Source organism: Stomoxys calcitrans, chromosome 3, assembly GCF_963082655.1.
Source record: "Stomoxys calcitrans chromosome 3, idStoCalc2.1, whole genome shotgun sequence".
NCBI classification, from domain to species: Eukaryota; Metazoa; Arthropoda; class Insecta; order Diptera; family Muscidae; genus Stomoxys; species Stomoxys calcitrans.
In genome coordinates, this window is record NC_081554.1 from 168,563,803 (window position 1) to 168,591,732 (window position 27,930).

At 37.0% G+C, this 27,930-nt stretch overlaps 1 protein-coding gene across 1 annotated transcript in view; it reads right to left on the minus strand.

Annotated features, from left to right (window-relative positions):
* The window catches only part of LOC106084977 (semaphorin-1A), a 1,175,174-nt gene that overhangs the window by 437,593 nt on the left and 709,651 nt on the right, over window positions 1-27,930 (minus strand). The window contains exon 3 of the mRNA XM_059365678.1: window positions 12,716-12,812. Within this exon, the coding sequence (XP_059221661.1) occupies window positions 12,716-12,812 (97 nt within the window). The remainder of the gene's footprint in view (window positions 1-12,715; window positions 12,813-27,930) is intronic.

A 27,930-nucleotide genomic window follows, 5' to 3' on the forward strand; every position in this document is an offset into this window, starting at 1 on the left:
CGACCATAGCCACATGGGGCTCAAATAAAGGTCTTTGGAAGTAAAGCACAAATCTGATATCAATATTCGGAAAAAGTGTCTATGGGGCCACCCCACCCCGGCAACACCACCCAAATAGTAAGTATTTGCTGACTTTTGCAATATGAGGCTCAAATAAGAGGGTTTTAGAGTGGAACACATATCCGATATACATTTTCAAGGCCAACTCACTGAGTGGCCGCCCATCCCCCAAAACACCTGCCAAGCCGATCACGTTTTCCGACTATGGAAATATGGGGCTCAAATTAAAGGTATTTGGGAGTAGACCACATATCTGATATCAACATATAGGGACCAACTGTCTAGGGGACGTCCCACCACCATAACAACCCCCAAATAGGACGTATTTGCTCATCAAGACAATTTGGGTCGCAAAGAGAGTGGAACTAAATATTTATAGTTTTTAGGGCCAATACCCCAAACCGGACATATTTGCTGACTTTTGCAATAAGGAGTTTAAATGAGATTTGAAAACGAATTTGATATCCAATTTATAGGCCAATTGCAATATGGGGTTCAAATAAATGATATATAGATATATGGGAATAGAGCACGTTGCTGATATATTTTCCGGGCTTAGTGTTTGGACGACCAAATGAAAGGTATTGGAGAGTAAGTACCTATTGGGCCGACCCAACCCCAAAATTCCCCAAACGGACATATTGGACGTTTATGTCAATATGGGGCTCAAATGAAAGGTATTAGAGAGTAGATAACGAATCTGGCATACAAAATCACATCGAAGTATAGGGGTTTGTTTTTTCCGTTCCGATTTTCTTAAAATTTTCACAATTTGTGTAAGTTTGTCTAGAAAGAAACATAGGCAATACAATGTTTAGATATCGGATGGGGGCGGTCCCGCCCCTTATCCCAAAATACTATCCAAAACCAAAAGTAGCCCGATAGGCAAATATAGGGTATCAAATGAAAGATATTTGAGATTAGAAAACGAATATTGTATTCAAATTTGGTTGTAAGTACCCAGCGGGTAGCCCCAACCCAAAAACACTCTTCTAAATAGATATATTCGACGTTCAAGTAATGGGAGGCGACCTCCCATTTCTTGAACGCTAATACCACCAAATGGGCATATTAGCCGACCATGTCTATATGGGACTCAAATGAAAGGTATTTGGGAGATAACGAATATCATATTAAAATTTGCGTTCAAGCCTAGGTGGCACTTTTCCTACCAAAAATAAGTCAATAGGTTCATTGACCCATTATGACAATATGGGACTCAAATGAAGGGTATTTGAGAGTAGAAAACGAATTCGATATGCAATCCAATCCCTAAAGCACCCTTAAGCAAACTGGACTTAATTTCCGACTATGGCAATACGGAGCTCAAATCAACGGTATTTAGGAGTAAAGAACGAATTTGATATCTATTTTCAGGGCAGAAAAAAGGTTCATCCTTGCCGTGCTAAGTACAGTATATATCAGTCCATAAGCTGATATATAAGATATAAACCGATCTCCCGAAGAAACTTCTTGAGCCTCTAGAGGGCGCAATTCCTATCAGATTTGGCCGAAATTTTCTATGACGTGTTTCGTTATGACTTCCAATAACTGTGCTTAGTATGGTTTAAATCGGTTCAAAACCTAATATAGCCGCCATATAAACCGATTTTCCGATTAGACTTCTTAGCCTTCTAGAGGGCAAAATTCTTAACCAATATGGTTGAAATTTTGCATATGCCGTTTTGGTATGACTTTCAACAACTGTTCTGACTATAGTCTAAATCGGTATAGTCTAAATCGGTATAGTCTAAATCGGTATATAACCGGGTATAGCTGCCATATAAACCGATCTACCAGTTTGACGTTTTGAGCCACTGGAGGGCGAAATTATTACTCGATTGTCCTGAAAGTTTGGAGGCTGTGTTTTTCCATGACTGGTGTTTTCTATTCGAAAAAGTCATTTAAAGAACTTGACAAATGCGATCCATGGTGAAGGGTATAAAAAATTCGGGCCGGACGAACTTAGCACGCTTTTACTTGTTTTTAATTCCTTTTTTTGAGTAGAATGGGGGGTGCAGGGGGATTGCCCTCTGACACTTTTTTTCATTTGAGTACAATATATTCTCGTCCTACACGGCAGTTTGGTGTTATTTTTATTCAGCATTAGATTCCAACTCTACTGTCATAGGCCTATTTTTAATTCCCATATTATCCCGATCAAACTACACGTCCTATTAAAGGGTATTCAATGGGTGCGCCGGTCCCAGACTCTGTCACAAATGTGTATACCAGATTCGTAGGCATCTCCCAAAGTCCTTTTATTTGGTACCCATTTTTGGGACGCTGGACACTCATTTGCGGTTTGGGTGTTTTTAGGGCTGGGGAGGCCCCGTAGATACCTTGAACGAAATTCTTATAACAGATGTGTACTCCGCTGAAAGGGGAACTCCTTATTTTAGCCGAGTCGGAATGGCGTGCCGCAGAGCGACACCTCTTTGGGGAGAAGTTTTTACATGGCAAAGTACCCCATAAATGTCGCCAGCATTAGGAAGGGATAACCACCATTGAAAAATTTTCTGATATACCTGCCAGGATTCGAACCCAGCCGTTCGGCGTCATAGGCGGACATGCTGACCTCTGCGGTACGGTGGCCTCCAGATTTGTACCCTACTTTAAAATACCTTTCATTTGACACCAATATTGTCCCAATCGGTAAAAAATACCTGTTGAGGAGTTTAGGGGTGTGGGGGACGCCTCAGACATCAACGATTTGTGCTCTACTCTTAAATATCTTTCATTTGACACCCATATTGCCCAAAGCGGTAAAAGTACCCTGTGGGGTTGTGTTTTTGTAAGTGGGGAACCCCCCCACACTTAAGATGACATTTTTGTGCCAAATTCGTACTCTACTCTTAAATAACTTTCATGTGATACCCAATTTGCCCCAATCGGATAACGTGTCCGTTCGGGTGGGTTTTGGGATGGGGCGTCCCCCCACGTTATTTCACCCCAAAATTTTATATCAATTTCGGGTATTTGGTGTACCATAAGGTGGAATACAAAATCTCGCTTAAATCAGTCCACCCATCTTCGAGATCTGGTGTTTTCGAAAATGGTGGTAAGGGGGAGGACCCGCCCCCCCTTCGGATATCAAATTATGTAGTACACTTTTTCCACCGGGGAGTTTCAAAAAATGAAGTGCACTTTTTCTAACAGTACATTTTTCCACCTTGGCTTCAAACTCTACCATCTGTGAAAATTTCATGGAAATCGATTTAGTCGATTTTTGAGTCTATAGTGAACAAACAAAGAGCAACAATTTCATTTTTATATAATTTCTTCAATTACACATATATTGATGGTCCCTAAATGAGTATTCCGTAGATATTCCCCAGTCGTAGAAGTCAACAAACAGATTTGTTGAACATGGCCTTCTACCGATTTAGTTTGGTGTGCCATTTTAGTTTTTCTGCCTGAAAACCATAACCATTGTTAGATACCAAGAACTCAAGGCATTAAAAATAAACCAAAAGCCAAAATACCAATCACAACATTTTCTTAGGAATTTATTGACTCGCTTTTCAACTTATTACATGCTTGCCATTTGCAATTCCAATTATTAAGCAGAAGTAAGTTGCTGACATTATTCTCAGAAGTAAAATAAAAAATAAAGCATGCTTTTAGGAGTTGTCGAGAATTTGGTTTTATAGGTGTGGCATACAGTTTGGGGTCAAAAGTTGGACATGTAGCACTTTTACTTCTTCAGTGAAAACAAGTGGCTGAGATGAAACTCAGAAGGAAACTAAAAAGTTAAAGCTTAGTTTTAGGAATTATGGAGAAACTTGAGTTTTTGTGGAATAACTAAAAGGAGGTATTATATTCTTTAAAAAAAAAACACTTTTATATAGAAGAAACAAGTTGCACATGCTATTTTCAAAAGTGATATAAAAATTATAGCATGCTTTTAAGAGTAACCGAGAAATTGGGTTAAAGGGAATGGCACACATTTTGGGGTCAAAAGGTGGATATGTTGCAAATCTACTTCTTCAGTGAAAACAAGTGTAAACATGAAATAAAAGCATAGTTTTAGGAATTATAGACAAAATTCCTGGAATAACTAAATTAGTAATTGGGGTAAAAAGGCCTTATATTCTGAACAAAAAAACAAATCCATTTATGAAGTGGAATCAAGTTGCTCACACTATTTTCAGAACTAAAATAAAAATTAAAGCATGATTTTAGGAGTTATCGGGATATTGGTTTAAAAGGTATAGCATACCGTTAGGGGTCAAAAGAAGGATATGTAGCACTTATAAATACTTCTTCAGTGAAAACAAGTGGTATAGATTAAACTCAGACGGAAACTCAATCAACTTTAAGCTTAGTTTTATGGAATTATGGAGAAATTTGTGTATCTGTGGAATAACTAGAAAAGATTTTGGGTTTGAAAAGAGGTCTTACATTTTTAATAAAATATTTTTATAAAAATAGGAAATCTAGTTGCTCACACTATTCTCAAAAGTAAAATACAAATTAAAATATGCTTTTAGGAGTTATAGATAAACTTGTTGAATAAGTATGGCATACATTTTGGGGTCAAAAGTTGAATATGCTGCAATTATATGCAAGCGAGTTGCTGATATTATTCTCAGAAAGAAATAAAAGTATTATGAAAGCATTCTGTATCTGTGTAATAAGTAACAAAGATTTTGGGGTTGAAAAGAGGTCTTATATTCTTCAAAAAAAAAGTCCAGTTATTTAGCAAAGGCAAGTTTCTAACAATATTCTCAAAATAAAAATAAAAATTAAAGCCTGCTTTTAGGAGTTATCGGGAAATTGGTTTAACAGGTTTTGTTTGGGGTCAAAGGTTGGGTATGATGCAATTCTACTTTTTCAATGAAAACAAGCGTTTGAGATTATACTCAGAAAGAAACTATGAACTTAAAGCTTTGTTTAAGGAATAAGAGAGAAAATTGTAAATCTGTGGAATAACTAACATAATTTTTGGGGTTAAAACGGGGTATTCTGAAAAAAAAATAATCCATTTATAAAGCAAAAGTATGCTGCTCAAACTATTCTCAAAAATTAAAGCATATTTTTAGCAGTTATCGGGAAATTGGGTGTATATGTATGGCATACATTTTGGGATCAAAAGTTGAATATGTTGAAATTCTTATTAAAGTGGCAGAGTTTGTTTCCAAAAGGTAACAAAGATAAGAAAGCTTAGTTTAAGGAATTTACAAGAAAATGTTGCATCTGTAGAATACCAAGCGTAGGTTTTGGGGTTCAACGGAGGTCATATATCCTGAAAAAATTAAAATTTCTAAGTAAAGGCCAGTTATACAAATTTTCCTCAAAAGTAAAATAAAACTTAAAGCATGCTTTTCGGAGTTACCGAGAAATTGGCATAATAAGCACAACATATATATTGGGGTCAAAAGTTAGATATGGAAGCTAGTAGCTGTCATTTTACTCAAACGTTAAATAAAAACAAGTAAAAAGGCATTTTAAAACATTCTTTTCGGAGTTACTGAGAAATTGGTTTAATAGGCAAAACATTAGTGTTGGGGTCAAAAGTTAGATATGAAAGCAAGTTGTTTTCATTATTCTCAAAATGGATAGCCGCCACCTCGGGTATACATATATGTTAACCACTTTTCATCATAATGCGGTAAAAATTTTATTATCTATGAACCCATAGCAGATATGTCGAAATATGTTCCGAATTGGATCAAACTGAGTACGGATGTCGAGTGGTCTAATAAATACAATTCACTGTTCAAGATTGTAAAATAGAGAAGGGTAAGCACCCCAAGAAAAGTTTTATAGCTATCTGTGTTAAATTTCATCGAAATAGGGTAATAAGCCGATCGCAACTATACAGGACACGGATGTTGGGAAGCCTAACCAAAAATCGGACGACTGATATATTTAGCAGATATATCAATGTATATACCGATCCGAACCATACAAGCCACGGATGTCGAAAAGCCTCACATAGCCTAACTGTGCCCGGGGACTTAAATCGGAAGATCGGTATTTAAGACAGCTATATCCATATATAAACCAATCGGAACCAAATAACACACGAATGTCGAAGATCTGAACGCAGCTCAAATAAAAATATATATTGAAAAGCCTAACACAACTCACTAAGCCAATTTCAGCGACATTGGGGAACAAATGAACCTTTTATGAGCCCTAGACCTTAAATAGGGAGATCGGTTTATATGGCCTTGTATGCTCTAAAATCTTAAATCGGAAGATCGGTATATATGGGAGCTCTACCCAAATATAAGCTAATCGGAACCATAAAAGACATGAATGCCGAACACAACACACTTTGCCAAATTTCAGCGAAATCGAATAATAAATGCGGGTTTTATGGACAAAAGACCATAAATCGAGAGATCGGTCTATATGGCAGCTATATCCATATAAAGCCCTATTTTGACTATACTCGGTACGAATTTCAAGGAGCCTAACGCAAAGATTTAGTCCAATATAGGCCATCTTCAAACTTAACTTGACTATGAACAAAGAAAGAATCTGTGCAAAGTTTCAGCTAATTATCTCCATTTTTAAAGCCTGTACCGTGCTTTCGACAAACGGATGTACGGATATGCCTTAAAAGACTTAGAATGTCAAGACGATCAAGAATATATATATCCTTTGTTGGGTCGCATATCAATATTTCGATGTGTAACAAAAGGAACGACGATGTCAGTATACCCCCATCCTATGGTGGAGTATTAAAAATGGTTTAAAGAGTTACCGAGAAATTGATTTAATATGTATGGCATACATTTTGGGGCAAAAGTTAAATATGTTGCATTTCTGTGGAAGCAAGAAATAAAAGCATACTTTTAGGAGTGGTAAAGTTTTTATAAGTTATAAGTTTATATTTATTGAGTCTTTTTTTAAACATTGAAGTAGAATTAGAAACATAATAAAGAAAACTTATGACTATAATGTATTATCGCAATAACATATTAGGTAGTTTCAGCACCTGGCTTTAGCATAAAAGGTAAAATGTTACATGAAATTAGAATTATTGACGTCCTTGCTCCCGAGACTACTACATTAAATAGAAAAATCTTAATCTAGGGTTTGAACTTAAAGCTACAAATAATAAAATAAGCAAAAAATAATAACAATTATAACTAAAAAAAAAAAAACAAAAAAAAAAAACAAGGAAAAGTAGGTTAAGATGTAGCTACCCACGGTGAGTGCCGGCTAGTGCCTTTTCGTAAAAAGCGATAGTACCCGATTCAGGTTCATTTATATATCCCAAGGGAGATAAATACTGAGCATTATACCAACCAATGTTCGCCTGACTATTCATAGCGTCAATCATATGAGAATTCTCATAAAGCCCTAATCTTAAATTGAATTTCTCCAAAAGATCACACACATAGGAAGAAAGCCGCTTCAACTTGGAATTCAAATAAATGAAATTATTTGAATATCTTCTGTTAATGCGCTTAAAATTCTTCCCAATGCAAAGTCTCAAAATTTTCCGCTCAAATATCTCAAGTTCTTTCATAACAATGGGGGATATACTGAACCAAACTGGAAAACCATATAAGATAACAGGCCTAATACAAGTCTTGTACAATAAAAGTTTCGTATTTACAGGCAAAGATTTGTATCCAAGAATTTTTTGAAACGATGCGAATATTCCCTGGGCCTTATTACGGACCTTCCGCGCGTGTACGTTGAATTTAAAAAGTTTGTTAAACTCTACACCCAAATATTTAACTTTCTCTTTAAATGGAATTTCAATGCCATTTAAAAATAGCTTCAAGGATTTGCTCTCAGGTACAACAAAGCGCTTGCATTTTCCCGATGCATTTCTTATGCAAATGGCTTCGCATTTTGAAGTATTTATCTTTATACCCCATTTATCATAAAAATTTTTAACCTCATGGAGGTATTGCGAGACTTGGACCAAAGCACATGCTGGCGATTCATTGTGAGAGTATAAAAGGGAATCATCCGCATACAAAATACCCGAGGAATGTTCGGAGTTGTGGGGAAAATCACTCATAAAAATGTTATATAAATGTGGAGCTAAAACCGATCCTTGCGGGACACCACAATTAACATTTGAAAATTCCGACAACTGATTTTTGAAGAGTACGCCAAATTGTCTATTCGTAAAAAAACTTTTGAAAAGCTTTATAATCGGAGGACTAAACCCTATCCTTATCATTTTAGTTAATATACCATAGTGGGAAGCATGATCAAAAGCCTTTTCAACGTCAAGAAAAACTGCAACAGTACATTTCTTTGCTCTTAAATTCAATACAATATCATTTGTGAACTTTGTCATAGCATCAACTGTGGAATGCCCTTTTTGGAAACCAAATTGTGAGTTTGGAATATATGGTAAAGTGATTCCTTTATCCATTTTAGTACGGACAATCATTTCAAAAAGTTTACCCAGATTTGACAATAAAGATATAGGTCGCAAGTTAGAAATCTCATTACTATTGGCTTTTTTCTTAATTGGAATTATCTTTGAGGTTTTCCATGAATCTGGAAAATATCCGTTGGAGATACAGTTATTAAATATGATAACTAAATATTCAAATGCTTTAGTTGAAAGTTTTCGAATAATAAAATTAGAAATAGTATCAATGCCAGACGATTTCTTATTCTTTAAATATGAGGAAATATCAAGAATTTCACCCAAAGTTGTAAGATTTTCCAACCTGTCTTGATTTTTTGCATCTGAACCAATTGAAAATGAATAGCAGTGTTGAGGAACATTTGCAATGAAGTCATTCACAAAATCTTCCCTTACAGACGAAAGATGAACAGAGCTATTATAAATATTAGAAAAATACGATTTCAAATGGGAAAGGCATTCCGACTCATTTGTTATTATCGCACCATCAATTGATAATTTATCCAAAGGTAGAGATTTTCGATGCCCAATAATCTTGAAAACGTCCCGATGTGCTCTTGGCCCCGGCTTAATTCCTCTAAGTTTATCTCTAAAAATAGAAATCTGCTCTAGTTCAACCTGCCTCTTAATAATAATACTCAATAATTGGATTTGCTTGGATAAAATGCGATACTCTGGACTGAATCTGTTACTGGACACGCGATATAGCCTCTTAAGTTCTTTTTGCCAATTATATTTAATTCTATATAAATTCTTAATTCTATCAGATATCAAGAATTTTCTGTTACCCAATTCAATTTTCTTAGAATGAAGTTCTGAGACAGAACTCACAACAGAAGCAAACTCTTCAATGTACTGATCAATTTCATTGTTACTCAAATTTCTATTTGAAGGGGGATAATTACTTAAAATACCCTGAGTTATATCGTGCTTGAAATCATCCCAATTTGTGCTTTCGTAGCTTGTAAATGTAGGAGGAGGCTGCAAAACAATTTCGAAGCTAGGAAGAATGACGTTAAGTTTGAGAGGGTAGTGATCTGAAAAACTGGGTAAACATGAGGTCGAACAAACAGGATTTGGCAGGTCAGATGTGTTAGAACAAAAGAGAAAATGATCCAAGTAAGATGAACCATTTGGAAACGTTGGACAGGATGAAGATATTCTGGTAAAAAAGTGGGGATTTACTTGAAGGAAGTCATAAAAACAGTTTCCATTTGAATTATTCATAGAATCACCCCATGAAATATGTCTAGCATTGAAATCACCACCTATAAATGTGAAATCAAATCCTCCAGAATAATTACCTAAAGAAGACAGAGAACTTAAAATTTGCGATTGGCTTGAATTGCCAGGAATATAAACTGAGCCTAACAAAATTTTCCTAAGAACGCCATTAATAGAAACATCAATAGAAATAAATAAATTAGGGAAGAGAAACCCTAAGATGACTTCTTTTCTGAATTTAAAATGTTTCTTAAGTAGTATGGCCACACCTTGTGCGCTGTTATCCCTTAGAAAGTGACAGCCTTCAAAACTAATATTACCTCCAGCTCTCAAATGAGTTTCCTGAAGGAAAGCAATGTCAATATCAAACTTTTTCATTAAACTGTGTAATTCAAATCTACGGCCATATTCAATGAGTGACCTGACATTAAATGTAATAAGATCCAGAACATTATGGACCATAGACTTGGTTTACTTCGCGTAAGAGGCCTATACATCGCTGTATCGCCTCTTCCTTTGAAATGGTTTGAAACTCCCTTATAAAATTGGCAATTTTGTCTTCCAGCGAAATCACTTTAGGAGGGCAAAGTTCTTTAGCAATTTTCAAAAATTCTTCAATGATTTTCGGTTTCGTTGAGGGTTGAGTGTAACTAGAAGTACCGTTACGGGACGCATCGGAATAAGATACATTCGGTTGAGTAAAAGAGTTTAAAGCACTAAAAACATTGTTTTTTGCCTTCTCTTTTCTCTCTAGGGCAACTGATCTAGCTCTCTTCTTAAGCTCAACATATTTTTTATACTCAGGGCAACCTCTAAAACTCGAGGGATGGCCGCTATTTCCACAATTGATGCAAAATGGTAAATTTCCATCGCCCTGCACAAATTTACACTCACCTTGTGCATGGTTTTGACCGCACTTTACGCACGCAAAATCCCTGTTGCAATTTTGGGACATATGCCCCCATTGTTGGCATCTCCAGCATTGAACATCCCTCATATTTTTCTTCGGTAATTCCCAAGACACCCTTTGATGCAAAATATATCTTTGCGCCTTCAACTCAGATACGGATTTACCAGGATGCAGTGTTAGCAAAAAAAGACTTGTGTCAATATTGTTTTTCTTGGAGTATGAAGTGGAAAATTTAGAGACACTATGCACTGTAGCAGGGACTAACATATCTATTTCCGACTTAATATCCTCTATTGCTGTGTCAAACAAAAGGCCACGCAAAACAATGGTTTGTCGTTTTAACTCCCTTGGTGTATAAGAGTATGAATCTAATTTCTTTTCACGTAGAAGGCACATTAGCTCAGTGTGTATTTTTGGGTCTTGCAAATAAAGTTTACTCTTGTGTCTGCTCTTGTTGACAATCTTAAATACAATTTGCCTAGCCTTTAAGTCTTTAATTAAATTATTCATATCAACACCAAAAAGAAAAATAGGAGGGCAGAAAGACTTCCTGTTTCCAACAGATTTTTCTACAACTAAAGCCTCTTGTGCTGGAATTTTCTTATGATAAGTGTTGTTAGTTTTAATATCTAAATCTCCTAATATTGCAAATCTATTGGAAGAATCCTGCGATTGGCCAGATGCATAATTTGAAACGCTAAGAACAGAATTGCTTAAATCTATCTTACGCAAGTTAGTATCACCAGATATTTTCCGTTTCTTTTGCACCATTTGAAAACCTTCTTTGTCAGAGGGGGTAAACTCGTTGTGATCCATATTGCTCTCAATGTTGGATGGTAAAGGTCTTGATGTATTGACTTGCGTTGAGTTTGTTTTTGTCAATTTTTTAATGTCAATTGAAGGCAATTTTTCAACATTCATTACCAAATTAGCAGACATTCCTTTATTGCATTTAGAGGATGATGATGCAGACGTCGAAGGAGTAATGTCTTGATCCAAACATCCAGAATTTTGCGAGCCATATCCATGTCCATGTCCACTAAAGCAGGCTTCATGCAAAAGTTTTCCAATGGCTGACTTACAATTGCTTTTATGGCTGTTTTTATCAGGGGGTATATTCTCGGCAGGATCGCAAACGTCCATGCCTAGTTGGTCCAAATTCATTTCCAAAATTCAAAATCCACAAATTTAAATTTTTATTTCAAAGAAAATTCAATTTTTAGTTTTAATATTTTTTTTATTTATTATTTTTAGGAGTGGTAAAGAAAATTGTATTCCTCCGGAATAGCAAGCAAAGATTTGGGGTTAAAAGGGGCCTTCTCTGATGCAAAAAAAAAAAAAAAACACAAGTTAAAACACAATTGTTCATTTGGTCTTTAACATTGTAATCATATACCCATAGTTTGTTACATTTTCCATAAATGCTGTCAATGATATTTCTAACTTGGAAACATATAACGAAAACAGAAAACTGTACAAGAAGTGAGCTGGTAGCTGTTATATTTGCTAAGCTTTTATATGCTTGTTATTCTTTATTCAGCAACCCCAAGGAACACAGAAAATCTGGGCATATTGTGGCGAAACAGGCAAATAAGGAAAGAAAAGCTTGGAATGGTTTAAGGGGCTTACGCAAATGAATAATCTTTGGGTGAGAGAAGAGAATAATAAAAAAAATCAAGCATGTTTTTTGGGGTAAAAAAATAAAGCATTTTGAGATTTTCAGAAAATGAACCAAAAGCACTTTTCATATCTATTATCTTTTGGCATAACTGAATGTTAAAGAAGCAGACCACAAAATCCCAAAAAACACACAATTTTCTTATTAACTTCAAGGTTATTGAACTTAATCATTGTTATAAATTGATAAAGAAATATACATGTTAAAGAAGCAAAAACTAAAGCATATTTTAGGGAGTTAATGTAAAATTAAAAAATAGCAATTTTCAGGTAAATATTTTAAAATAAAAATATGTGGTGGTACGTTAAAAACCACCTTACACCAGGATAACAAAACTGACTTCAATTTATGTCTGTTAACTCTAAATATCCAAAAAAAAAACCAAAAAGGAACAACTTGACTCTTTTCACCCCTTGTCGCTTCATATCTCAATAATAATATGGTAGGGAAATTCCAAAAAATAAAAAAAAAAATTATGTCAACATACCTGGCTCCTATCAGCAGAGAATCACCATCTCTGGTTACCAGCTTGAAATGATCCACGACACTTTCATTTCCGAGAAACTGTAAAACATCTTCAGGACCTGGAAAACGATAAGAAAACAGAAAGAAGAACAAAATGAGAATAAATGCTAAAAAAATGGGGTTAGAGTGAAAAAACAGCACAATTAACATAAAGTGTTTCTTTTTGTAGCGGAAGAGAGTTATGGTGGGGAGAGCACCAGGAAATGCATTCAATTTTCTGTGCTGCCAAGCAGCAGCAGAAGCATCACCAGCAGCAGGTGTATACGCTTGAATAGCAACTAACATTAGCCATAAAAAGCTTGGCTAATTAGCTATTTTCCTGTTTTGTTTTTCAAACCTTCGTTTTTTTTCCTATTATTATATTTTTTTAACTCCAACCCAGAATAATTTTTCAAACAAAAGCTTTGGCTCTGCAAAAAAAAAAAACCCGGGTAGCTATTGGAGACCAAAGTTAACTTGGCAACAGAGACAATAGGCATAGCGTAGGCGAGTGTTAACAAGGATCAGGGAGAGACATTTAGTCAATGAGAACGGAAAATTTAAAAAAAAACTTGGGTGATATGAGAACAGATCAAATTGGATGAAATATACATATATAGGTGGTATATCTACATCTAAAGCGATTTCGATAACATTTGGCATGTTTGGTAGGCCACGGATAAGAAATATGCTCCATAGAAGCACAAGAAGTCAAATCGAGAGATCGGTTTATATAGCAGGTATATCAAAACATGAGATTTAGACCATTTACAATTCCAACCGATCTACAGCTTCCGCCTAACGCCCGGATCTTTTGTGTAAAAATATCTTTGATTGATTCAAATGACAAAAATGTGAGGGAGCATCAAATTTTAGTATCACTTAACTTTTGCTCCATATGACCACCTTCTTCCTGGCCTTGGTACGCCCACGGTCTTCGTCCGAAATGTTTGCGTGCCCTCGACTCCAAAAGAGATTCCCAAGCAGTCATCGATAATAAGTCACACTTACTTTGACGCCTGACTCTATAAAAATGACTGGGGAACTCCTATCGGCACTCAAAGATGCTCATACCATCATTTGGTATGGAAAACTTTTTGTTCACATTGAGGTGTTTGAATTCGCAAACAATAGCTGATTGTAAAATCAGTGTATGGACCGATCTGGGCCAAATTGAAGACGGATGTCGAAGGGCCTAACGCAACTCACTGTCCCAAATTTCAGCAAAATCAGATAATTTTTTTTTTTTTTTTTTTTTTTGTAATTTTTATTAATGCGATCTATCTAACATTGATATTTAACATTATTCTGGTGTTTTAAATTTCTTTTAGATGGTATTAACCCAGTGGTCAATCCATTTAACATATACATACATAAATTTCAGTTTGAGGAACAATATTTATACAAAGATTTTATTTATGCGATTAGATCTTGTGGTGCTTTTCGTTTTAGCCTTGTAAAAGTTTCCCGATTTGACATTAAGTTGGCCGCTAGGGGGTTTGGATGGTCGTCAATTCTTAATTTATATGACATTAATTGCGATGAAATCTCTTCCTTTACTGTTTTTATGTTTAGATCCTTATGTAGGCGTTCGTTGGTAACGTATGTTGTGGCATTTGTAATTATTCTTAGTACTTTAGATTGAAACTGTTGCAGTAATTTTATATTGGTATTTGAGGCGGTCCCCCATAATTGGATGCCATATGTCCAGATTGGTTTTAATATGCATTTGTATATGAGGATTTTGTTTTCCAAAGAGAGTTTCGAGCGGTATCCAATTAGGTATTTCATTTTTCTCAGTTGAATATCGAGAGCCTTTCTTTTAGTTTGGATGTGTTTCTTCCATTTAAGTTTTCTATCTAGATAAATTCCAAGATATAGGGCTTCATCTTTCTGTGGGATCTCAATTTGGTTCAATTGAACAGGGGGACATGTGGCATGTTTCAATGTATATGTAACTTGGGTAGATTTTGACTCATTGGCTTTTATACGCCATTCACGTAGCCATACCGATAACGTGTTTAAGTACTTTTGGAGGGCATTACTCGCTTTTTGTGCATCTTTACTGACAGCTAATACCGCTGTATCATCAGCGAAAGTCCCGATCACAGCATTCTGTGATCGTGGAAGGTCAGCTGTAAATAAGAGATATAGCAGTGGACCAAGTACACTACCTTGTGGTACACCGGCACGAATATTCTTGATGGTACTTGCTTCACCGGCTTCTTGAACATAAAAATGCCGATCGTTAATATACGATTTAATAAACAGATAAAAATTGATTGGTAACAGCTTTTTTATTTTGTAAAGTAAGCCCTCGTGCCATACCTTATCAAATGCTTGCGATATATCCAGGAATGCAGCTGTACAAAATTCTTTGGATTCAAACGCGTTGTGTATTGTTTCAACCAGACGATGGATTTGTTCTATTGTGCCGTGATTTTTCCTGAACCCAAATTGATGGTCAGGGATAAGTTCTTTTTGATTTACAATTGGCGTTAATCGCTTTAAAAATAGAATTTCAAGAACTTTGGAAAGTACAGACAGCAGACTAATTGGACGATAAGACTTTACTTGGTCTGTGGGTTTGCCAGGTTTTTGAATCATTGTTATTTGCGCAACCTTCCATTGCGGGGGTACAAAGCATCGAGTCAAGCATGCGTTGTATATGTAGGTCAATAAATTTAAAGCATTTGCAGGAAGTTCTTTTAAGATAGTTGGTGTAATCAAATCATAACCAGGTGCTTTATTTGCTTTAAGGGTGTTGATAACTTTAATAACTTCAGCCTTCGAAAATTTTTTAATGGGCAGATCAAGTTGGTGGGTTTCATCTAGGATTTTTTTAATATTTTCTGGTACAACTTCATTTGTATTTGGGGTAAATACATCAAATAAGTGGTTTGCAAATGTAGTTGCTTTTTCTAAGTTACTCTTTGTCCAAGAACTATCGGGTTTTCTTATTGGGTGATTTATTTTTGGGTATCTCTTGATAGATTTGGTCACTTTCCACAGGGAATAATCTGTAGACTTGTTTGGACCAAGACCCTGAATATTTTTTTCAAAATTTTCATTTTGTATATTCTGTAGAAGAAGTTTGAGTTCGGCTGTTGCTTTGTTTAGTTTCCTCTTATCATCAGGAGATCGCGTTCTTTGCCACGTTTTCTTCGCTTTCCGTTTAATGAAAAGTTTTTTCAAGACGTTTGTTGGAGTAGTGTGATTTATGGAGAAACTTTTCTGAGGTGTTGCATTCCATGACGCTAGTTGAATATTGCGGACTAGATGTTCCACTGCATCTACTAAATCTTCGTCTGTTTTAAGAGGAATGTTCTCACTTAGATTCGTACTTAAAAGATACCGAAAATAGTGCCAATTGGTTTTCTTATTGTGTAATGTACATTTTTGGTCCTGTATTATATATTTGCAATGCACGGTAAGGAGAACCGGTGAATGGTCGGAAGAGAGTTCACAGATCGATGTGCAATTTTGTGATCCTTCGGGGATACCCTTTGAGACACAAAAATCAATTAGATCTGGGGTTTTATTTACATCAGTGGGCCAATATGTTGGGGTACCAGAGGATTTAACGTTCAAGTTCAGTTCTTTGATGGCGTAAAACAGTTGTTTTCCCTTTGGAGATGTAAGTCGGGAGCCCCATAGAGGATGTTTAGCATTGTAGTCACCACAAGCTAAGAATTTGTTTCCAAGTGATCTGAAGAAACTAATGTATAAATCTTTTTTAATGTTATGTTTCGGTGGGCAGTAAATTGAGGAGATGGTTAATGGTCCAAGCCAGTCTTCTACTATAATGTTAGTTGCTTGTATCTCTTGCGCGCAATAATGTGTTCCTTGGTGATGTTTTATGGTTTTTCTTATTAGGATCCCCGATCCTCCTCTTGCTTTGCTGTCAGGGTGATTTACATGATAAAAATCATATTGTGGAATTAAAAGATGAGATTTTTGTGTAAAGTGTGTCTCACAAATTAGCATTACATCTATCTGTCTTGTTCTTAGGAATTCCTTTACTTCTAATATATGGTTTGACAAGCCATTTGCATTCCAGAAAACTATGTTGAGTTGACTCATATGGTAATCTGTGAAAGTTGAGCAGTAACATTCAAAATAAGGCTGGTCATTTGCTGCATTAGAGCATTGAGGCTGGTAAGCATTTCCTTAATGTTGGAGACATTAGGGTTACATATAGGTTGTTGTTGTAGTGTTGGCTGGCTTTGTGGGTGTTGGGAGTGAGATTGAAGAGTAGGGTTCTGGTTTATAATATTTTGGACGTTTGTGGAGTTGGTGACAGCATTGGAGTATGAAGCTGGAGCTGTTAGATTTGATTGTTCTGTGATTGCTTGGGAAGTTATGGCTTGTCTTTCTCTATTTGTTCTTTGAGTTGGAAAGTGTTTTTGAAAAAGTTGTTTATAAATGTTGCAACCTTTATAGTTTGCTGGGTGGTTTCCTTCACATAGGGCACATTTCACTTCGCTAGCCCAATTTTTACGTACACAAGACTTTGAGTCATGACTACCAGCACATTTGATACAAACAGATTTTTTTCTGCAATAAGTTTTAGTATGGCCATATTGTTGACAGTTTGCGCATTGTGGTATGGTTTTCTTTGGACGAGGTGCTTCAAATTTAACAATAGTATTCATAAGTCTTGTGACAGAAAATATATTTTTATTGTTTGGTTTCGTGGATAACGTTATTTCGAATAATGGTAGTGGTTTTTTAGAATATCTATTCTTAATATTCCATACATTGGTGGCTTCGTGACCTTCTTTCAGAAGCTCATCCTTCAGTTCTTCCACATCTACAGTTGGATGAATATTTTTGAGAATCACTTTGAACCCTCTTTCATTTTTCGGTTTGTAGGTATGGAATTCTGTATCCTTTTTTTGAAGTTCTTCAACAATTACTTTATATGTTTCATGGGTCTTTGGCATTATTTTTATCTGATCATTACGAAGAGACTTGATTTCGTATTGATTTGGTACGCATTGGGAAAGAAGCGACATCAATGGCTGAATATTTCCAACCTTATCCACAAAGATTGGTGGTGGTTTGGAATGTTCAAGTAAATTTGAATTAGCATCAGTTTGTAAATTTGAACTCATTGCCTGGCTATCCAGAATTGCAAATTGATTTTCAGAAGCTGGATTACTTTTTCCAAGCCAGTATTCGTTTACTGTAGCTTGCTTTTTGTTGGCATTAGATTGGTTTGGACTTTCTCTATGTCGTTTATTCTTTTGGACTGTTTGCCATTCACCTGTTGGATTTGGGGTTGTTACAATGCTTTCGGCAATATTTTGTTGGTGGTTCTCAAAACGGCCAACTTCATTTGCAAGTTCTTCTTCGTCTGTTTGAAACGACTCAGAACATTGGTTTTGATTAATTTGCCCTTTCAGGGTTTCGACATCTTTTTGAAGTTGAAAGCACAATCTTTCATATTTTTGGCTTCTCGCTGACAGCTCGGCGTTTGCCTTTTCTAATTGCTGGAGCTTGCTTACTCTCAGCGAACCAATACTGTTTCAGATAATAAATGTGGCTTTTATGGGCCCAAAACCTTAAATCGAGAAATCGGTCTATATGGCAGCTATATCCAAATCTGGACCGATCCGGGCCAAATTGAAGAAAGATATCGAAGGGCCTAACCCAACACATTGTCCCAAATTTCAGCAAAATCGGATAATAAATGTGGCTATTTTTGGTCCTAAGACCCTAATCGGAGGATCGGTCTATATGGCAGCTATATCCAAATCTAGACCGATCTGCGCTAAATTGACGAAGGATGTCGAAGGGCCTAACACAACTCACTGTCCCAAATTTCAGCAAAATCGGGTAATAAATGTGGAATTTATGGGCCCAAGACCCTAAATCGGCGGATCGGTCTATATGGCAGCTATAACCAAATCTGGACCGATCCGGGCCAAATTGACGAAGGATGTCGAAGGGCCTAACACTACTCACTGTCTCAAATTTCAGCAAAATCAAATAATAAATGTGTCTGTTTTTGGACCTAAGACCCTAATCGGAAGATCGGTCTATATGGCAGCTATATCCAAATCTAGACCGATCTGCGCTAAATTGACGAAGGATGTCGAAGGGCCTAACACAACTCACTGTCCCAAATTTCAGCAAAATCGGATAATAAATGTGGCTGTTTTTGGTCCTAAGACCCTAATCGGAGGATCGGTCTATATGGCAGCTATATCCAAATCTGGACCGATCTGGGCCAAATTGACGAAGGATGTCGAAGGGGCTAACACAACTCACTGTCCCAAAATCGGATAATAAATGTGGCTTTTATGGGCTGAAGAACCTAAATGAAGAATCGAAATCTGATCCGATCAGGGCCAAATTGAATAAAGATATCGAAGAGCCCAACACAACTCACTGTCCCAAATTTCAGCAAAATCGGATAATAAATGTGGCTGTTTTTGGACCCAAGACCTTAAATCGGATGATCGGTCTATATGGCACCTATATCCAAATCTGGACCGATCTGGGCCAAATTGAAGAAAGATGTCGAAGGGCCTAACACAACTCACTGTCCCAAATTTCAGCAAAATCGGATAATAAATGTGGCTTTTATGGGCCTAAGACCCTAAATCGGAGGATCGGTCTATATGGCAGCTATATCCAAATCCGGACCGATCCGGGCCAAATCGACGAAGAATGTCGAAGGGCCTAACACAGCTCACTGTCCCAAATTTCAGCAAAATCGGATAATAAATGTGGCTTTTATGGGCCTAAGACCCTAAATCGGGGGATCAGTCTATATGGGGGCTATATCAAGATATAGTCTGATATGGCCCATCTTCGAACTAACCCTGCTTGTGGACAAAAAAAAAAGAACCTGTGCGAAGTTTCAGCTCAATATCTCTATTTTTAAAGATGATCTGATTTCAACAGATAGACGGACGGACATGTCTAGATTGTCTTAGATTTTTAAACTGATCAAGAATATATATACTTTATAGGGTCGGAAATGGATATTTCGATGTGTTGCAAACGCAATGATTAAATGAATATACCCCCATCCTTCGGTGGTGGGTATAAAAATAGTTGTGAATAGTTTTATTGGGTTGCCCAAAAAGTAATTGCGGGTTTTTCATATAGTCGGCGTTGACAAATTTTTTCACAGCTTGTGACTCTGTAATTGCATTCTTTCTTCTGTCAGTTATCAGCTGTTACTTTTAGCTTGCTTTAGAAAAAAGGTGTAAAAAAGTATATTTGATTAAAGTTCATTCTAAGATTTATTAAAAATGCATTTACTTTCTTTTAAAAAATCCGCAATTACTTTTTGGGTAACCCAATAGTAAAATATTGTATCTTGATGCTTAAATTTGGAACAAAGACTTATGACTTCTAACATCCGTGCCAAGTACGATCCTAGACGGTCCAGAAACTGACATAGCCCCCATAAAAACCAATCCCTGGATTAGACTTCTTGAGCACTTAGGAGCCTCAAGTTTTCTCACATTTGGCTGAAATTTGGATCAAAAACCAGTGTTATAACTTTCAATATCCATGCCAAGTACGATTAGGGTCGATCTATAAACAAACATAGCCCCCATAAAAACCAATCCCTGGATTTGACTTCTTGAGCCCTTAGAAGCCTCAAGTTTCCTCACATTTGGCTGAAATTTGGAACAAAGACCAGTGTTATGACTTCCAGTCCATACCAAGCACGATTTAAATCGGTCCATAAGCAGATATCACCCCCATATAAACCGATGGCCGATTTTGACTTTTTGAGCCCCCCAAAGGCCCCATTTTTCAGCAGATTTGGCTGAAATGTGGAACAGAGACTTGTGACATGACTTCCAACATCCATGCCTAGTACGATCCTTCTAGCCCCCATATAAATCTCAATTTTCATTATAGCCCCCATATATACCGATCCCCAGTTTTGGTTTCTTGAGTCCATAGAAGCGTCAAGTTTCCTCAGATTTGGCTGAAATTTGGAACAAAGGCTAGTGTTATGACTACCAATATCCAAGCCAAGTACGATCAGGGTCGATCTATAAACAAATATAGTCCCCATATAAACCGATCCCCGGTTTTGATTTCTTGAGCCACTAGAAGTGTCAATTTTCATCCGTTTTGGCTGAAATTTTGCACATAGTGTTCTATTATGACTTCCAACTATTATGCGAAGTACGGTCTGAATCGGTGTATAACCTGATATAACTCCCATATAAACCGATCTCCCGATTTGACTTCTTGAGTCCCTGGAAGCCTAAATTTTCATCCGATTTAGCTGAAGTTTTGCATGCGGTTTTCTGTTATAACTTCCAACAATTGTGCCTAGTATGGTATGAATCGGTGTCTAACCTGATTTAGCCCCCATATAAACCGATCCCCGATTTTGACTTCTTGAGCCTTTACAACTTCTTGAGCCTTTACAATTTGGCTTAAATTTGGAACAAAGTCTTGTGTTTTGACTTCCAATACCCAAGCCAAGTACGATCTTAGTCATTCTATAAACTGATATAGCCCCCATATAAACCGACCCCCCACCCCCTCTCCCCCCCTTTAATTTTCACCTGATTTTACCCTAAAACTTATCTTATGACTTACAATATCAGTGCCAAGTTTTATCTGAATCGGTCAATGTGGTGATATTGACCCCCCTCCCCCTAAGTACCGATATGACTTCTTGAGACCATTGTGGTGGGTACCCCATAAACTTTGTCCTTAAAAACCGGAAGCTTGAATGTGCTTTCAAGCCCATGATTTCTTGGACAAATTTTCTTACATTCATCGTAGATTTCGATGTTGATAACCGCTTGGAGTTTTTTGGTCCACATTAACTGATTAACAACCTACTAAGTATACAAAAAGTTCCTTTGTTATTTTGCTCCCCTTCGAAAACTAAGTTCTACGCCTCTGTTCTCTCCCTTCAGTTTATAAATCATTTTAAGCGGCAGGAAGAAAAACCTGTTTTCCCCCACATTACATTACACAAAATAAACGCTAAAACCCACGCACAAAGAAAACAAAATTCACAGCAAAAAAAAAATACAGGTGATAGGGAAAAATCCTTATTCAAACAAAGCCAAAGAAAAAGGACTTATAGCAGAAAAAGAGGAAGATGGAAAAAAACGCCAGCTCGCAAAAGGCAAAACACAAAAACGTTTAACGGCTGGGACACACAATTAATCGTCATTAGTTATAATCACGTTTATCCTGGGCGTTGAGTTTATGATGTTGACAACTTTTATGATGTTGCAAATTACGGTTGCACAATGAATGGACGTATCAAGCGACGCAGCGGTCCTTTTTGCACATTTACTCCGTTTATGCTACGTTTACTTGCACAATGAAATCTAATAACAGTTATTTATTCCGAAAAAAAAAGAGGGAAGTTCATTTTTTTTATTTTATTCTCTCTTGAACAAACGTTAAAAATGGAGACAAAAGAGCTTTTTTTCACAAAGGCATTAGAAATTAATAATAATGGCAATTTGCTAAGCCAACCTCCATGAAGTGGGGGAGTAAGGCGAAAAAAAAGGATTTAAGTCGCCACAAGCATGGCATGACGTTATCTAGTGTCCTGCACATACATTTGGGCTAAGGTCCTTGCAGATTCACATTTTAGGTGGAGGACCTTGTTGCCTCATCTCTACCTTAGACGTTGTCTAACAGCAATGGTTCATAATTTGTGCTCATACGCTTCATAAAGTTCACATTATCCTTTTTGAAATGTCATGAAATGCCCCAGGACCTGCAACAGACAGACAGCCAAGGGAAGCAGAGAGCAAGCACCAAAAATAATCGGTGTACAACCATTTAATAGGGCCAATTTATGCAGTCGCCTACTCTCTAAAAATGGTATGAAGTTGGTATATCTATCACAGCCATGGATATGGCCAAACTCCAATACATTCAAAAGGGGAAGACCACAATTATGTCTGTCTGTCTGTCTGTCAGTTGGTCTGCGTGTCTGGCTGGCCTAAGGGACCATTGATCATAACACGGAAACTAGAGTGGAGAGAAAAGCAACTTACAGACACATACTTCAACTAACAGACCATACAGATTTTTCACACACACACACACAAGCACGTCTTTACACCTCCCCAAAGGCCAGGCCAGGCCAGTGAGCCAGGAAATTGCAATTGTTGTACATTTTTGTAAGCTACAGACAACAACAACAATTATGCTAAAAGATTAAATGATTGTGGAACTCAACTCTACTCTCTTCCATATTTTGCCCGATACCCTCCCTACCCACTTCTCCGTTAAATAGAAAAGTAACCAACAACAATTTTATTGTAAATGATTACTTTTTTTCCAGCCACCTCAGACTTTTCTCCACACCCCCACATTTTTAAACCTTTGCACGTAACTCCAAACAAAGTTTTATGAAAGTAACTAAATAAAAAATATTGTTTGGCATGGATTTTGTTCTTTTTTTTTTGTTCACTCAAAATTTGTAAATGAAAATTTCGTTATTATAATTCTTTAGAGATTTAAGAATATTGAATTTTTTGATTGGTTTTGTAAAATTTATTAAACTACAAGGAAAGGAAAAAATTCAGTTTGAAACAAAAAAAAACATATTTTAAAATTGAAAAATTCTTACAAACTGAGTAGTCAAGTTGGGAAAAAGTTCTGAAAGATATGGTGAAAGTACTTTCATTGCAAAACAACCACATAGCTGCAAAACTATTGCATACATTTGGGGTGTTGCTCAGTTTTAATGGAAACCAAAACTATGAAGTACTTGAGCAACTTGTAAAAGTTAAACGAATAAAGAAATATAGACAAAATTGGAACGTTTTGTAAAAACCTAATGTTCTCAGATTTTGAAAATAAATTAAGAATTTTTAATGGAAAAATTGCAAAATTTCTTTTTTTCATTCGACCTACCCACTAGAGCTCCCATCGATCGAGAACCATCACTAACGCTAGCTGACCAATCGAAAGAATGATGAAAGGTTCGATGAGGAGCAAAAATAAAAACAGGGTCAAAAGCTTCTTCCGAACAAGATAAGCCTTAACAATTGTCTCTCAACAACATCCTTGAGCTCAAGTCAGCCAATTTCTGGCGAAACGACAACGATGAAATGGGATTAAAGCATACAATACCGAATTGATGGAATTTTGGTTGAATTTCATAGATATGATTGATTTTTATTAAAAATCGATTTTATTGCTTTTTTATTAAAATCCTAGTTAATTTCATTTTGTAGAAACCCAAAACATTAAAATCGATTTTTATCGAATAAATCGATTTATCGATTTTATTGCTTTTTTATTAAAATCCTAGTAAATTTCATTTTGTAGAAACCCAAAACATTAAAATCGATTTTTATCGAATAAATCGATTTTTATCGAATAAATCGATTTATCGATAAAAAAAAATCGATTTTTATCGAATTTTTACAATTTAATTTGTGTTTGTTTGTTTGTAATCGGCTGAATCGATTACTTTGAAATTTTCACAGATTGTGTAGGTTGGTCTGAAAGCAAACATAGGCTATATAATTATTTGACGTCGGAAGGGGGGCGGACCCTCCCCCCTACCCCAAAAATACTAACTAAAACTAAAAGTGGACCGATCGGGACAATATAGATATCAAACGAAAGGTATTTAAGAGTAGAGTACGATTTTGATATTAGAAATTGGGTCCAAGTATCTGGGGGGCCGCCCGAACCCCAAAAACCTCCTAAAATAGGGTTCTTGGACGATCATGACAATATGGGACTCAAATGAAAGGTGTTCGGTAGTAGATTGCGAATATGGACAGGAAGGAGAAATAGGCTTTATAATTTGTTGATTACGGAAGGGGGGGGGCGGACCCTCCCCCGTGACCCAAAAACACCACCAAAAATCAAAAGTGGACCGATAAGGACAATATGGGTATCAAATAACGATACCCATATTGTCCTTGTCCTCACAGATTTACGGGACTCGGTTTGTTTGTTCCGTATAGACTGAAAAACAAATTTTCTCGAAATTTTCGGATATTATGTCGATTGGTCTGCAAGGTAACATAGGCTATATGATTTTGCGGTATCGGAAGGGGGACGGACCCTCCCCCTTATGCCAAAAACACCACCAAAAATCAAAAGTGGACCGATAAGGACAATATGGGTATCAAATGAAAAGTATGCGGGAGTAGATAACGAATCTGGCATACAAATTCATATTGAAGTATAGGGGGCCACCCCACCCCCACAAAAACGCCCAGAATGGGCACATTAGCCAATCACGGATATATGGGACTCGTTTTGTTTGTTCCATATAGACTGAAAAACGGCAGAATCGATTTTTTCGAAATTTTCGCATATTGTGTAGTTTGGTCTGGAAAGAAATAACTATATAACTTTTTGATATCGGAAGGGGGACGGATCCTCCCCCTTATGCCAAAAACACAACCCAAAATCAAAAGTGGACCGATCGGGACAATATAGGTATCAAATGATAGGTATTGGTGAGTAGAATACGAATATGGTATTGAAATTTGGGTATAAGTACCCAACCCACAAACTCCCTCAAATAGACATATTGGACGTTCATTTCAAAATGGGGCTCAAATGAAAGGTATCCGGGAGTAGATATCGATTGTGGCATAAAAAATCAGATGGAAGTATATGGGGTCACGCCACTCCTCCTAACCTGACTTAGCTGAACCGATTTTCTTAAAGTTTTCATAGATTGTGTACGTTTGTCTGGAAGAAAACATAGGCTATATAATTTTAAGATATCGGGTGGAGACGGACCTCCCTCCTAACCCCAAAAATGCCACCCATATCCGAAAGTGGTCCGATGGGTATTGGAGACCAGAAAACGAATATGGTATTAAAAATAGGGTCCAAATACCCAGCGGGCCGCTCCAACCCAAAACTCCTCTAAACAGATATATTCGGTGTTCCTATCCATATGGGACTCAAATGAAAAGTATTAGGCAGTAGATAACAAATGTGGCATAGAACATTAGGTCCACGTAATAGGAGGTCGACCCACCCCCAAATACCCCCAAATGGGACGACCATGGCTATATGAGACTCTAATATAAGGTACTTTGGAGTAGATTCCAATATGACATTAAAATATGCGTTCAAGTCCAGGTGACGCTTTTCCTCCCAAAAATACGTCAAATAGGTTAATTGACCCATTATGACAATATGGGACTCAAATGAAAGGTACTTGAGAGCAGAAAACGAATTTGATATCCAATTTTGGAGCCAAATGTTTGCGGGGATATGAAGTTTAGTTTAGGTGGTGATGCCCTAAAGGGCATATCCGACTATGGCAAATTGAAGCTCAAATAAACGGCATTTGGGGGTAAACGATCGAATTTGATATCTATTTTCAGGCAAAGTACCGGTGGCCGCCCCAGCCCCAAAACACCCTCCAAACGGTTCATATATACCGACCATGGCAATATGGGGCAAAATTAAAAGGATTTGGGAGTGTTGCACGAATACGACACATTTTTTTTGAGTCGAAATATCTGAGCTGCCATCGCTTCCCTAAAAAACACTTCTCATTACCCGATTTTTTAAAAACACCAGATCTCGGAGATTGGTGCAGTCACCAAGGAGTCTACGAAGGAGATTTGAGTACCGGGCCATAACGGAGTAAGGAGGAATGAAAGGACAGACGATTTGGCAGTAAAGGCCAGATGACTGCCATCGATAAACTTGGTTAACCCGAAGCCTTTCAGATCGACGCAGTCCGTGGGCGTGGGAGACAAACGCATGTAATACTGTGGAACAGCGAAACTGTCGGTTGGACGGCGAAAATCTTATGGGGGGATCCGGATCGTGAGAGTACGAGGCTATTACGGAAAGGAAGTAAGAAGGAGGTCAGTTTAGCTTTTGGTGTCATAACGGGACACATAAGACTACGAGCTTACTTATGCAAAATCGGTGTGGCAAGTGATGGCATGTCTAGGGCATGTGGTGAAAATAATGAGACGTTGGAGCATTTCCCAAAAATTAAAATTAGTTTCTTCGAGGTTACTTTTTATTCTTCAGAGAGCACAACAAGCCGATTACTGGCTTAGGTGTATGTCTATAGTGGCATGGGCAGATTAATGTCTGCACCCTCTTTTCAACCTAACCTACCGTCACCAAAAACAAAACATGGTTTCTATTGCTGTAGTCTGGTGCCTCGGGGTTCGCCCAAAACCCGCCAAATGGATATAAAGACCAATCACGACAATTTAGCAACATAGGCGGACATATCCTACAATAGCACGAGTTCGATATTCGCATTCAGAGCGAAGTGTCCTCACCCTTTAAAGATTTTGGAGTGTTAAAGAAGGCGCAGCGGAGCAGGCCTGGTTCGGCTAATTTTTAATAAAAATTGTTTTTCAAAATAGATTGTTGAAGTTTTTAAAAATTTTTAATAATTAAAACTACAATAGAAGCTCAAGAAGTCAAGAGTCCATATCGGTTTATATGACAACTATATCAGGTTGTGGACTGATTTGAACCATACTTGGCACAGTAGTTAGATATCGTAACAAAATACGTCGTGCAAAGTTTTATTCAAATTGGATAAGAATTGCGCCCTCTTGTGGCTCAGGAAGTCAAAATTCAAGATCGGTTTATATGGCAGCTATTTCAGGTTATGGACCGATTTCAACCATACTTAGCACAGCTGTTGTAAGTCATAGCAAAACAAGTCGTGTAAAATTTCATGCCAATCGGATAAGAATTGCGCCCTCTAGAGGCTCAAGAAGTCAAGACCCAAGATCGGTTTATATGGAAGCTATATCAGGTTATGGACCGATTTGAACCATACTCAGAACAGTTGTTGGAAGTCCAAACAAAACACGTCGTGTAAAATTTCATTCCAATCGGATAATAATTGCGCCCTCTAGAGGCTCAAGAAGTCAAGACCCATGATCGGATTATATGGCAGCTATATCAGGTTATGGACCTATTTAAGCAGTTAAACCTATTTAAACCAGGACCTATTTAGCACAGTTGTTGGTTGGAAGTCTTAATAAAACACTTCATGCATAATATCAGCAAAATCGGATAAGAATTGCGCCCTCTAGCGGCTCAAGAAGTCAAGATCCCAGATAGGTTTATATGGCAGCTATATTAAAACATGGATCGATATGGCCCATTTACAATACCAACCGACCTACACTAATAAGAAGTATTTGCGAAAAATTTCACGCGGCCAGATTTACTCCTTCGAAAGTTAGCGTGCTTTCGACAGAC